This window comes from Lytechinus variegatus, chromosome 17 (genome assembly GCF_018143015.1).
Source record: "Lytechinus variegatus isolate NC3 chromosome 17, Lvar_3.0, whole genome shotgun sequence".
Lineage (NCBI taxonomy): Eukaryota > Metazoa > Echinodermata > Echinoidea > Temnopleuroida > Toxopneustidae > Lytechinus > Lytechinus variegatus.
This window is the reverse complement of record NC_054756.1, coordinates 19,831,809-19,846,224: the sequence shown is the minus strand read 5'-3', so window position 1 is coordinate 19,846,224 and position 14,416 is coordinate 19,831,809. Positions and strand designations below refer to the sequence as shown.

General features: G+C 36.7%; 1 protein-coding gene across 1 annotated transcript in view; it reads left to right on the top strand.

Annotated features, from left to right (window-relative positions):
* Window positions 1-2,193: 2,193 nt before the first annotated feature.
* LOC121431303 (laminin subunit alpha-2-like) overlaps window positions 2,194-14,416 on the top strand; it is an 84,420-nt gene continuing 72,197 nt past the window's right edge. Inside the window, exon 1 of the mRNA XM_041628813.1 lies at window positions 2,194-2,479. Within this exon, the coding sequence (XP_041484747.1) occupies window positions 2,438-2,479 (42 nt within the window). The 5' untranslated portion in view covers window positions 2,194-2,437. The remainder of the gene's footprint in view (window positions 2,480-14,416) is intronic.

Genomic DNA, 14,416 nt, shown 5'->3' with positions numbered 1-14,416 from the left:
GAGGGGGGGGGGCGTTATTTTTTCAGCCACCCCATTTTTTTTTCAAAAACCAGAAGGTAAAAATTACCGGCATCTGATTGTGATGTTTTACATAGTCAACCCCCCCACTTTCAAAACTGTTCTGCAGCCCCTGTAAGGTCTATTTCATGAATGAAAGTTAATTTGTTCTTTTGGGGGGATTAAACTTGAATGTTCATAACATATTTGTCAACAGGCCACTTTTTTTCCAAAACAGTGTACAAAAATGTAAAAATGACCAGCATCTGATTGTGATGTTTGGCATGGTCAGCCCCCTCCCACTTTCAAAACCGTTTTGCAGCCCCTGTATTCCATGAATGAAAGTTAATTTGTATTTCTTACTTTGTTTAAACTTGAATGTTCATAGCATATTTTTCCAGAGCAGTTTACAAATATGTAAAATTACCATCTGATTGTGAAATTTTGCACAGTCACCCGGCTCACCCCCCCCACTTTCAAAACCGTTCTGTGGCCCCTTTGTTTTATTGGGTTTAAACTTGAATGTTCATAGCATATTTGTCAGTGTTTTGCATGAAAATTTGAAGAGACAAAAAATGAAGAAATCTTTTACTTTTCATAAGATAGAGCTGAGATGACTCTTGTGAAAATAGGTTTAACAGAATTTTGAAGACTATTTAAAAATGAAATGAGGAAATCTTTACTCCTGCCTGTCACCACCAATAGTGCAAATAATTTTTCTTGACTCTCGTTCAGTAGATTAAATTTCAGCTATATGATTGTCCTCGTTACAATAAACAATATCCAATACTTTCCCACAAAACCAAGTTTATCCCCTGTTTAAAGGTAATCAGAGGAGATTTAATGACAAAGAAGACTGTTCCTCCGAAAAACCCCCTCACAGAAGGCAAGATCAAAGTGGATTCTTGTTGAACACCATAAAAGTTAATGCAATAAATTCACCTAAATCTGGTTGAGATTTTTCAGGTTTGAAACAAAAGTAGATTGGAGGGAACAGCCAGATTTCTGTAGTGGAAACCATTCATAAATGTCAAAATTAATTTATCCATCTTGACTTGTATAGTCTTCACCAAATGCTACAGGTATTTTCAGTTTTGGCCTATTGGAATTTGTCAAAACTTTACAAAATCATTGTTATTTTACTCAAATTTTGAGGAATCCATTGATTGATCTGGATGTACTGTATCTTGCTTGTTTTTAGAGATGTTGAATTTATTAGATAAGCCTCTTTGTTGTAGGGCCTAAATGAAATACTAGTACATATAGATGTAGCATTGCCAGTGAACAGTACCTGTGACTATTATTGATCCATTCAAAAGTCTTGATGATAGGCTATAAGTCTGAGGTGTTTTCAATCTGAAAGGAAGATGGATGTAGTAATGACCTCTTTCCATCTCTATTCTCCATCAATCAGGAGAGTGTTTCATGAAGTATCTTTTTAATGACAAGATTGCTCTGAGCCAATCAGATGCAAGCATTTCAGTAGCTTTTAACAGTTGTTTCTTGAAGTACTCCCTTGATGAAATTGTCCTTAGAGAGCTGGGTGGTCCCCTGCCATATCTTGTCTTCGTCTTTCTGTGTCATTTCACTGTACTTTCTTCTCATCTATTCTTTCCTTATTTATGTTCATAATTTTCATGCCTATTTGATATGATGAATCGACTTTCATTCTTTTCTCCCTCAAAGAAAAGTTTCCAGCAACTATATTCACGCATCTTGTAATCTTGTGATGAGTTCTTGTTCCTTGTAATATTGTGTCAGTTTATTTGGTCACAAGTTTATCACATTTCCTTCAATCAAATTGGCTAAGTACATAAATAAGGCATGTATTTCTTCATAGAAGTTATTTACACCTGATATTTAGTAAATTTGTTGAAATTATAGAGCATCCTTCAAGATTTATAAACTTTATGAAAGACTGGACACAGTCGTACAGTCCAAACTTGAGCATTTTTCTTGTTTTCGAAAAATGTTTTCCAATCATAGTACCTACACTTAAAAAATGCAGGTATTGAAATCGGAAAATACCTTAGAAGTTTTGAAACACCATCAGTTTAGAATAAAAAATTGTTCTAACACTGACCGGTGTTGTTTATGTATCTGGTGATAAAACACCGATGTTTTTTTATGATTTTGTTTAAAAATTGCAAATGTCAGACTGTATGTCCATCACAGTTTCCTTGTTTTTCCTATCACAGGACTTTTCCCTCATATCTTCAACTTGGCCACAAGAGGGCGAATATCTGTGAATGCAACATGCGGGGACCGAGGCCCTGAGACATACTGCAAGCTGGTAGAGCATGTGCCCAACGAGTCAGAAGACTACCCACAATGCCGTGTGTGCAATTCTAGGAGCTTTTCCAAAGCCGATCGGCACCCTATATGGAATGCAATAGATGGGACTGAGAGTTGGTGGCAGAGTCCGAGTATAGCAAACGGGATGCAATACCACTGGGTTACCATCACGCTAGACCTTGGACAGGTAGGTCGTTGGTACAATACCCATTAAGATCTTTGTCTATAATGAGACCTAGAAGCTCTTTTTCAGGTTTTTCATTTATTCTCACATCCAACCACTGGGTCATGATAACTCTGGACCTCGGACGGGTAGGTCATTGGTTCAATACCCATTTAAGATCTTTGTCTAGTATGACCTAGAAGCACTCTTTCAGGTTGTTCATTTCTCACATCTAACCACTAGGGCATTATAACTCTGGACCTCGGACGGGTAGGTCATTGGTTCAATACCCATTTAAGATCTTTGTCTAGTATGACCTAGAAGCACTCTTTCAGATTGTTCATTTCTTACATCCAACCACTGGGTCATAATAACTCTGGACCTTGGATGGGTAGGTCATTGGTTCAATACCCATTTAAGATCTTTGTCTAGTATGACCTAGAAGCACTCTTTCAGGTTGTTCATTTCTCACATCCAACCACTGGGTCATAATAACTCTGGACCTTGGATGGGTAGGTCATTGGTTCAATACCAATTTAAGATCTTTGTCTAGTATGACCTAGAAGCACTCTTTCAGATTGTTCATTTCTTACATCCAACCACTGGGTCATAATAACTCTGGACCTTGGATGGGTAGGTCATTGGATCAATACCCATTTAAGATCTTTGTCTAGTATGACCCAGAAGCACACTTTCAGATCAATCAATCAATCCAACCACTGGGTCATAATAACTCTGGACCTCGGACGGGTAGGTCATTGGATCAATACCCATTTAAGATCTTTGTCTAGTATGACCCAGAAGCACACTTTCAGATTGTTCATTTCTTACATCCAACCACTGGGTCATAATAACTCTGGACCTCGGACGGGTAGGTCATTGGTTCAATACCCATTTAAGATCTTTGTCTAGTATGACCTAGAAGCACTCTTTCAGGTTGTTCATTTCTCACATCCAACCACTGGGTCATAATAACTCTGGACCTTGGATGGGTAGGTCATTGGTTCAATACCCATTTAAGATCTTTGTCTAGTATGACCTAGAAGCACTCTTTCAGATTGTTCATTTCTTACATCCAACCACTGGGTCATAATAACTCTGGACCTTGGGTGGGTAGGTCATTGGATCAATACCCATTTAAGATCTTTGTCTAGTATGACCCAGAAGCACACTTTCAGATTGTTCATTTCTTACATCCAACCACTGGGTCATAATAACTCTGGACCTCGGACGGGTAGGTCATTGGTTCAATACCATTTAAGATCTTTGTCTAGTATGACCCAGAAGCACACTTTCAGATTGTTCATTTCTCACATCCAACCACTGGGTCATAATAACTCTGGACCTCGGACGGGTAGGTCATTGGTTCAATACCCATTTAAGATCTTTGTCTAGTATGACCTAGAAGCACTCTTACAAGTTGTTCATTTCTCACATCCAACCACTGGGTCATAATAACTCTGGACCTCGGACGGGTAGGTCATTGGTTCAATACCCCATTTAAGATCTTTGTCTAGTATGACCTAGAAGCACTCTTTCAGGTTGTTCATTTCTCACATCCAACCACTGGGTCATAATAACTCTGGACCTTGGATGGGTAGGTCATTGGTTCAATACCAATTTAAGATCTTTGTCTAGTATGACCTAGAAGCACTCTTTCAGATTGTTCATTTCTTACATCCAACCACTGGGTCATAATAACTCTGGAGCTCGGACGGGTAGGTCATTGGTTCAATACCCATTTAAGATCTTTGTCTAGTATGACCTAGAAGCACTCTTTCAGATTGTTCATTTCTCACATCCAACCACTGGGTCATAATAACTCTGGAGCTCGGACGGATAGGTCATTGGTTCAATACCCATTTAAGATCTTTGTCTAGTATGACCTAGAAGCACTCTTACAAGTTGTTCATTTCTCACATCCAACCACTAGGGCATTATAACTCTGGACCTCGGACGGGTAGGTCAGTGGTTCAATACCCATTTAAGATCTTTGATCTAGAATCACCCTTTCAGGTTGTTCATTTCTCACATCCAACCACTGGGGCATAATCACGCCATAGGCTTTGGGCAGTTAAGTCAATCTTTGGCTCTTATAATCAATTTTCGATCAATTTTGACTTTTCTTCTCTCAAGAGCAAAAAGCACCTTTACTAGATTTACACCTTTTTTCATTTGTTCTCACATCCAATATGTCAACACCTACATTAACGTTGTGAACTAAAGTGATCTTTATCAAATGTGTTGATTCCTTCGTGAACATGTGATTGTTCTTGCATCAATCATTACATATTTATCGAGACCATCTTTGTATCAGAACACATTTTTGACAACTCCCCTGATCAGTGACAGGTAGAAAAAGAAATACCAAAATGTATGTAACATAATCAGGAGAGAGAGAGATAGAAAGAAAGATAGAAAGAGAGAGAGAAGGGGGGGGGGGGACAATGAGTTGGATAAAGTAAAGAAAGAGGATCACTATTTTTCAAAATAAAGTCCAAGTGTAATTCACTGTAAAATAAAGACATAATCTGTTATATCAATTTTTCAACTTTTCTGTTGAATTTTATCACAAATGTACTGTTCCCTTTCACCATGGACCTACTAGTAGGTCCATTCCTTCACTAAAACAACAGATATTAAAATAGCCTACTGAAGTTGTCTTTTCATCAAATCTTGCTTTCCAGTATAGGATTCCTTACTCTTTTTCACCAGGTCCAATGCTTGGAGTGTGAAGTGACAGCTCCAGATGTAACGTTAGATTCACCTCAAATATTTTGAGCTTTGATTGACGTTTTCCATGCCGTATCTCAATTCTTTTCTACAAATCTAAGATATCTGCAGCATGTCACAAATGATATGCCATGTGTGGAAGAGAGTTCGCAGAGATTTTCCATGCTTGCATTCTTGATTTGATCTTTTTCTAATTCAATGCATTTTCAATAAACAAATTGCAGCTTTCAATTTTGTGTTTGAGATGATTAATGCTTGTCAAACAGAGACAAACTTTCAAAAAGTGATTGCTGATGTTAATTGTTGTTAAATGACTTAAGACTAGATTTGCCATAGTGGAGGACTAGGGTATTTAGGTGTTCCCACTCACGACATGCATCCCCGCTCCCCTACTTCCATAAGGAATTAAAAGAAAGAAATATTGAACAAATCCAAAGCATCTATTTGCAGTAAAAGGTTCAAGAAAATAATTTCCTTGTAATGGAAAAAAGAAGAAAGGAAGAAATATAAATCTTGCTCTAAATATTTGTCTGTCACTGCTGGGAATCAAAGGAACTGGTCAATGAAGTAATTGACGCTGTATTATTACAATCTTAACTACTGACTCAATATTTCTTAGTATCCACTAGAAATAGCAGTTGTATGAACTTGAACTTTTCTGTTACATATGAATTTACTAGTTATCATTCTCATGCCCATATACTTCAATCCCTGTAGGTCATTTGATTTGGCTGCGTAACAAAGCCAATAGATCCTCTTTCCATCAATATTTTATGAATCCAATACCTAAACAGATTTGGAAAAAGCCCAGAGCTAGTGCTGTTTAAGACTTAAATTTGAGGTTATGATATCAAACCACCGTTCCTGAACAGCTCCAGGATTCTTGAGTTTCCTATAGTCTTGCGCTTCTAACATCAGGAAAGATAAATATGAAGGTCTTAAAGGGGTCATGCCAAGAATGTGTGTGCAGAGAAAACACAGATAGGAATAGAATCCTGTTATTAATCTAATTTTATGGAACAACAACAGAACAAGGGGATGATAAGTCGGTTCTCTGTAAGCCAGAGTTTTACAATCAAGTGGAACAAAGTGCAAAGTCATCTGTAGAGGAATCTCCCCTCCCCGCCCTGATGATTTTAAGAATTCATAAACTGTAAGGCCACAAGAGCATTTTTTTCCAGATATATCACACCCATATTTGACTTAGGGTGGGGGGGGGGTGATTAAAAAATATTGATAGGCAAAATAGGATATGAATTTATGAAGATAGAGCACTTTCATTTTCTATACAAATCTTACAATGATACAAAGAAAAAGGGCAGAATCAAACAAACAACTTTGTGGCAGATATGACAAAATTCACAACTACGGTAATGGAACCTGTCCGAATCTAATAAAAAGGTGAAGAGTGGGGGTCACTGCTTGTGCCTCCAGAACCATTCCCACAAGACCTCGAATTTCCACTTGCATTTCCATTCTTGAGGGACCAATAAGAGACCATTATCCAGTTCTATTTAGATGTTATCTTCTGTTGATATTTGATTTATAGTCCTTGCTAGAGTGGAAGTTTGTTATTGCCTGGGTGCCATATGTGCAGATTTGCAATTCACAAATCTTTTATAGACCAATGCCCTGTTTAGGCCAAGAAAATCCACCTTGCCCTCTAGGTGGACTCAGACACCCTTGATCACCAAAATACCAGTCAATTTTGATCAGGCCTAAATTTCCATTAATGCCCACCTAAACCAGACCCTTTTGGGTTTGAGTTCTCCAGTCAGTAGCAGTACAATCTGAAAAGCAGACAAGGTTCGCAAAGCTCACAATTATATCACAGCTCTACGGTACACGTGGCCAGAAACTGAGATAAGAAAGTTTTTCGTAATTACTTTTTACCCTGCAATACTACGAAAACCTTGGACAAATTCGGACAAAAGTGCTGATTTCGGGTATTTTCTTTCAGGAATGTTATGATTAATTCATTTTCATGCGGGCAGATGTACCAGGTATTATTGGATCAGTTAAAGTGATTGGTTAACATTGGTTTGACTTTTAAAAAATCTGAGCTAGAAGGTCACACTTGTCACCTGTGTCTGTGATATGTTACAAAAATGAAGCCCAGAAAAAATTGCATTCAAAAATATTCATTTAGTGCTTCAAAAATTGAAATGTAAAGTGACTGGAAACACCATCTTAATTTCATCCCATACACTTATGTGCACTATTTAGGTGTCTATAAGACGCATATTTACAAAATCGGGGTTTGCCTTGTAGTTTTAGCTTTTCATTCTCAATAATGGTTCTTTTCAGGGTTTATTAGTTCTAATACATGCACTTGTACACATGTTTCATCTTGGTTTGAGAATTTTTTAAATCAGCTGCTCACAAAGTTAAACAATACCTTTAAAGAGGTAGAAAGGTGTAGATTTCCAGATTAAGGTCGGTCTGGGAGTACCCCATGTTGCCTCAGTGTAGGGAATACATGCATGCTGCAATAACCTCATTTGAACTGAACTTTCCTGAAGATAAAACTATGAACAAACCTGTGGATAGGCAAACCTTTGGTGATGTTATGTACAGTACATTGAGAATGGGCATGAAGTAAATAAAATTGTATGTCTAACCATCCAACATGGTATTTCAAATGTTTCCCTTTCTGATTACCAGAGTTATTTACAATTCAACTCGTGGCTTCCTGCCATACCTCCCACCAAACGAATAGAAAATAATTCGGAGTTACATATTGCTCACAAAATAATTTGTTATTATTCATGTTTTATATATAAAGAGTCAACACAAATCCTATGCAAGCTAAAAAGAAATAACTTTGTTGCTCACAAAATATGATTTCTGAAAGGATGGCAATACCAAAGGAATTCCATGATTTGAAAAAAAAGCGTTTCTGCAGGTTGGTGTTTTCAGTGCATACAGTCCCACGCATACCAAAGTATCTTTGGGGAATATGGTGTTATTGCTACCCATGCTTTGTTTGCCTACATGTGTTTAGATGGTCTGTAATGGTATAGGATGATGTAGGGAAATAGGAGAGAAGGGAAGAAAGATGAACAAAGTTCAAAGCTTGATAAAACTAGATATTTTTGGATAGGTGGCAGAGGGGGGGGGGGCAATAATTCAAGAATTAGAATATAAAAAAAGAAGAAAAACCACACTACATTCAAATCACACAGAAACCTAAAATTTAATAATTGCAATATTCTCCTTAAAAGTTACATTAAGAGATGGCCAAACTTGAGTTGTAGATACTTTATGTTACAGAGACTTGTCAGGGGAAGTATTTTTTTCACTTTGTACAAAAATGAGAAAGATAGATTTTTACCCATTTTGAGCATTGAGAAAGCAAAATTACAATTACATTTTATTATATTTTGATTACTCCTTACATGTACTTTCGATGCTCAATTCTAAGGGTTTGGTGGCATGAGTTTCTAGAAAATTGAGTTGGAGGAGGACATTTAGGGTCTACAGTCAAACCGAAAGTGAGTTTTTGTTATTTTGGTGTAACAATATGTTTTATTTACTTCAGGCCGTTGTTCCAGAGTAACCCTATATCATTTTATCTGATGTAGTATAAGAGTGATGTGCATTCTTTGGCACAAAATTGAATAATATCCATTTTATATCCATTTTTAGTTTGGTGTAAGTCATCTTGATTGGTTTGGCCCACATTTTTTTTCCAGGTGTTTAATCCTTTGCAGTACATGTATGTCATCACACATTATTTTATACACCTTTCTAAGCCTTATGATAAAATTACTATAATTTTGTCATCATTTTTGTCATCATTGAACTATTTTATCAATGGGAATTGTTATTTTCAATTAAAGGGCATATGAACAGGTGCTCTCATGTGATGTGATAATCACACAATGAAAAATTCATTAATTTCTTTGGTATTCTTTGACAATTTTGACAGAATTTTCACAGATTTTTCAGTACACAGCAAAAACTGTGGTGTTAACCAGTGTACATAGAGGACCACACCGGTTATTTTACACTGGTGTTAAATTGGTGGTGTTAGTTTTGCACCTATAGGTGTTATTACAACACCTTTGGTTGTTACATTTACACTCTTTGGTGTTATGTTCAATCTTTAGGGTGTAATTTTAACACTTCAGGGTGTGGTCCTCTATTAACACCAATTGGTGTCAGTTTTAACACCGCAGTTTTTACAGTGTATTATTATCAGGTTCATTAATATCATGTTCTCTCATTTTTCTACTTTCAATTAAAATTCATCTCTTCAGGGTGGAGTTTTAAAGCTTTTTTACCGATGGGACATTTTTCAAAGCACATAGTGCAGAAGTGGGGGTGGGGTTCATGGAAATGGATGGAATGGGGGAGGGGGGAGGGGCTGGGAGGTTGAGAGACAGCAAACCCTGAAGAGTGTGGTAACTTACACCCAAGCTGTGGAATATGATCCCAGCCTCTCTGTGTGGCCAGACATCAGCTCCCCAACTTCCATTCATCTCCAGAATTTAGCTGGGTTGCCCTCATTTTGTTGTGTTTATGCCATTCTACTGATTCATGTTATAAGGAGATGTAGTACATTGTTCTCTTTAGCCCATGTCTTTGTTGTTCTTCATATCTGTTTTATATCTATCTTGTAATGGAGAAATCTCTTTTAAAAATTAGAGATGGAAAGGGGAAGGCTAAAATCACTCCTCAGAATGCTGAGGAATAACACCTTATTTTTTAAAAACAAGGATGAAAAAACACTCACCCCTGCACTATCCAACCCTTTCTGTCCTTATTTAGAGTGACTATAGGTTCTAGATGTAAATAGTACTTAGAAGTAAATCTATGAATTAATTGACATTTTGTTTTAATAAAAAATATTGAACAAAGATATAATAGATGAGTAGATTCAAGTGGTTTGTTAAAGGTGAAATCATCATACATCAACTCACTTCATGTGTCACTTTCATTCTCTCTTTACAATACCAAGCCCTCCTTCTCCCCTTCCCCTTCCCTTTCCGCTTCAACATCATTTTGACCCATCCATCTATCACCATCACTGCCCAGTCTTTGGATTCTTGTAATTGTTGCAAAGAAGAAGACTGAAGTGAGCATGTAGACGTTATGCATGAATTAAGAGGTCTAGTAGATTAGTATCGCCCCTGGAGCGGGGAGGTGCTAGAGAAATGTCAGGTCATTGACTTCTTCATCACAGGAATAGTTTTTATGAATCCTTAATTTTACAAATAAAAGTGTAATTTCATGCTCCCAGGGAGTGGAGAAGGTACGTATGTTGTGTGAAGGCATGTAAGGACCGGGAGGTCGTGGGTTCAAACCCCAACCGCGTCAGACCAAAAGATGTTAACAGATGGGAGTTGCTGCTACCCTGTTTGGCGTTCAACAATTAAAGGGATAGTGCCTAGTCGATCTGGTGCTGCACAACGGCTGCTGGGCCCATGATCAATTGGGCAAAGCAAATTTTCGGAGTATTTCATTTCATGTCTATTTCGAACAATAAATTATGGATTTTCATTTTCATAATGAATGTAATAATATTTACAATGTAAAGTGCTTAGAAATAAATATTAAGTGCTATACTATTTCTTATTGTTATTTCATCTTTATATTGTTCATGAAGTGTGGATTTTGAATTTGGTTACAAGAAACAAATAACTGGTATGGTGGCCCAGTGGTAGAGATGCCAGTCTCATCAGTAGGTTATATGTTGATTTGGTTCAATAAGATTCAGAGCCCCTGTCAGTGGCATCTTGCTAACCTCATTAGGAGGGGGTAATAACTTTCTCACAAACATAATATATTGAGTCATCACTATGGGGTGGGGGGTTAGTTTGCTTCCTCCCTCAGGCATGCTATTTAGCGTCCGTTATGAAATATTTGACACTATATTCACCTAAAAGAATACATACTGTCTGTAATTTTCTGTTTGAATGTTCTTTGTCATGTATGAATTCATGAATCCAGAAATACTGGTATATAATATATACAGATGTATGACTCATCCTTCCTTTGATATCTTCAGATGTTCAGAAAGAAATCCTGGAGATATATGTCTGCTGTTCCCATCCTAGTTTCAGTTCTGTCTAGTATTCTCCCCTATCCATCTTCATCCCTGGAGAAGTCTGTAGGTCTCAAGGTTCCAATCCTGTCATATCTTTTGACAAGTTCATAAACAAAGTGTAACACCTTGTCTCATCATTCAGTGCCCCGTCATGTGGGATGCCAAGAGATTTATTTCCATTCCTCGTGAGCATTACTAGCAATACATATTGCTCCTAGACATGCATTGATTTCAGTAGCTTTTAACAAGTACTCTGTTTATTTTATGGTATTGTAATTATGCAGCATAACTGTGGAAATAATCACGCAGGCATATAGATTTTTACCTCTAAACGAACAATCTTAAAAATAATTGCAATGTATTCAAGGATCAGTTAATTCGTCAATAGTCCATATATTTTCTGAGGCCCGTATTCTGAACTTGGGTTTAAATTAAACGCTGCTTTAAAGGTTTGGTTTAACTATTGAGAGCCAATTGGGCTCACATCCCTAACAGTAAACATTCAATTTATTAACTCATATGACTCCCAAATTGTTCTTTATTGTCTGTGAATAATTTAAGAATTTTTCTTTATTATGTAAATACAATACAAACAAAAATATTTGAATTGTTGGTTCCCCATATTTTTTAGACCGTGGTCGAAGTTAAACCTGACTTCAGACTACAGGCCTGAGTGTCTGAATGATGAAAATCTGTTACATATTATGATGTGGTTTCTTTGATAATTGATGTAGACAAGATGAACAGCTGATTGCCATTATTCCCCTTGCCTCTAGGCCAGAAAGACTTGAACCCTAGACCTATCCCAGGAGATGCCAAAACCTTTGTTCATTGAAATACAACACAGACCAAAGGCACCTGTTCTTCCCTACTTGACTCTCCATTGCTACCATTCAAGGTAATGGTACTTGAAATTTGGAAACTGTAGTCCCATCTATATGGTTTGATGAATGGCAAGTTTGCATCAAGGCATACAGATGATCAGTCAATGTCCTATTCATCTTGTAATTGTGGGTTTGGGAATAGGTTATCGGTTTTTCATGGATTCTTTTTTGTTTATTTAAGAGTCTTTGCTAAGAAAGTGAAGTCACTTACCAGTTGATGGTGTGAAAGATGTGAAATGCAGATCTGCAAAACCAAGTTTAACTCATTTAAAATTGCTGTAAAAGTGTGCCTCAAAAGATACGTAGGTTTGATTGCATTGATAATGAAATGTCACGAAAGTGCCTTCCATTGCCTTGGACCTGTCTGGGTAAGATTTTTGTGTGTTATGGTGTGACAAAGAACTGTTAAAAATACTCACACTTTTTGTCATAATTTTTTGTCATAATCTACCCCCTCACATGTATCATGTGTGGCTATCACATGAAAACCCGAATATTAAAAAAATACATGAATATATGAAATTCATAATTTGATGTGTAAAGTTTCTTGTTGATACAAGGGGAAACAATGCCTTCATTATTGAATATAATCTATTTCTTTGTAGAGTGCCTTCAATTTTGATGCAGGCAGAATAATGCTGGATCCAACAGTGTCACATGATAGATTCCTCGTGGGAAATCAGGCCATGAATTGATATTTCAAACTCAATTTTAAGAAATTTTGTGATATCCCCTCCTCTGATAATAAAGTCATCCACCCATCCTATCTTCACTTGGTCTTTTTTATTTCCTTTCAAAGTTACCAAAGGCCATCTTCAGGGCAGCCCCCGTCTCCCGCAGCAGGTTGTGTTGTGACGACCTGAAAACAGCATCCTCAAATTGTTGAAGTTTTCATCCTCTTTTTCTCTTGACCGTGTTCAGACATTCAATCATAGGCCTATTTCTGGCTTTAGTGAGCTGTCCTAAATCTATCTTTATTAGAGAATGGAAGGATGTGAACTTGATCAAGTCTTTATATTTGGATATTGCTGATGCTTTCTTCTTGCAAGAAGCTTGCATGGCATCTTTATTGGAATTAACTGGTGTAATGATTTCTTTTTATAGGGTTTGCTGAAAAAATGTTACTGCTCTTGGTAAACAAGAAGTTGAGAATTTTCAAAGATTTCAAAGTATAATTCTTTATGTTTTGTGTTGTTGTTATGATTATTAACTTAATAGATCTTAAATCTGTTGATTTCTATTCAAATCATGTTCTAGCTCTGAGGTTTTCTTCCTGTGTCACACAAAAACGACTGCATAATAAGTATAAAGGTTTTAAATCTGGTTTAGCCCCTCCCTCCCCGACCACTGGAGGTGATTCTTTTCACAGAAATTGCCTTTACATTAGTTACCCCTTCCCTTCACTTTACTATATTCAGCGCATCCTCCTCCCTCAACTCAGCCCTCTCCTACTCTCCTCCACCACTTTGTGTAATAGTATATTGGCCTTACTAAAGGAGTCATTGTATAAAAAGCTATACTGTATTTAGAAAAGAACCCATAAAATCAATTATATTCATACTATAATTTTTGCCTTTTGATTTTAGGAACACTCAGATATGTACTTGGACAGTATTTGACCTTGGATAACTTTTAACTTTTTAGTGTGACCTTTGACTTGAATACAGAAGTGTGCTCTTGGTTATATTTCGATTGAATAATTCATAAATCTCGTTTATAAATATAATCAGGTTCCTCTAGTGTAAACATGAATACCTGTTACCTTTCTGTAGGTCAGGAATAGGGCTTGTTTTTGTGGAGATTAGAAATTGAATTAGCCTTGGATTCATGTTTTGGATTTCCCAACTTCATGACATCAATACCATCTGATCTGGAGGAAGAATTAACAACAGAATCTTAGCAACATACTCTCTTTTTAGGAGTCATTCAGGAATGGGGAATTTTTTAAATTATTTTATTAGCATAATAGACAATCTATTTTGGTTCTACTTTTGTTTTGCAATATTGCTGTAAATAACCTATTATTACTTGCAATGTTTATTTGGGATCAGAACTTTAAATTTGTGTGATATATTTACAGAACATGCAGGTCTGAGTGTTCTCAGGCTTCACCTTCCTCCCATAAATAGTTCACTGATATTCAATTTTTTACTTACATGTAAATGTTAAACTTAAGATTGTAATTTTGTATAAAAGTAAATGCCTCTTCCCCAAGACTCTTTTGGAAAACAAAAATCATCATTTGGTGAGCAAAAGACTTGGGGTGATGTCATCTTTGCCTGCTAGAATTTA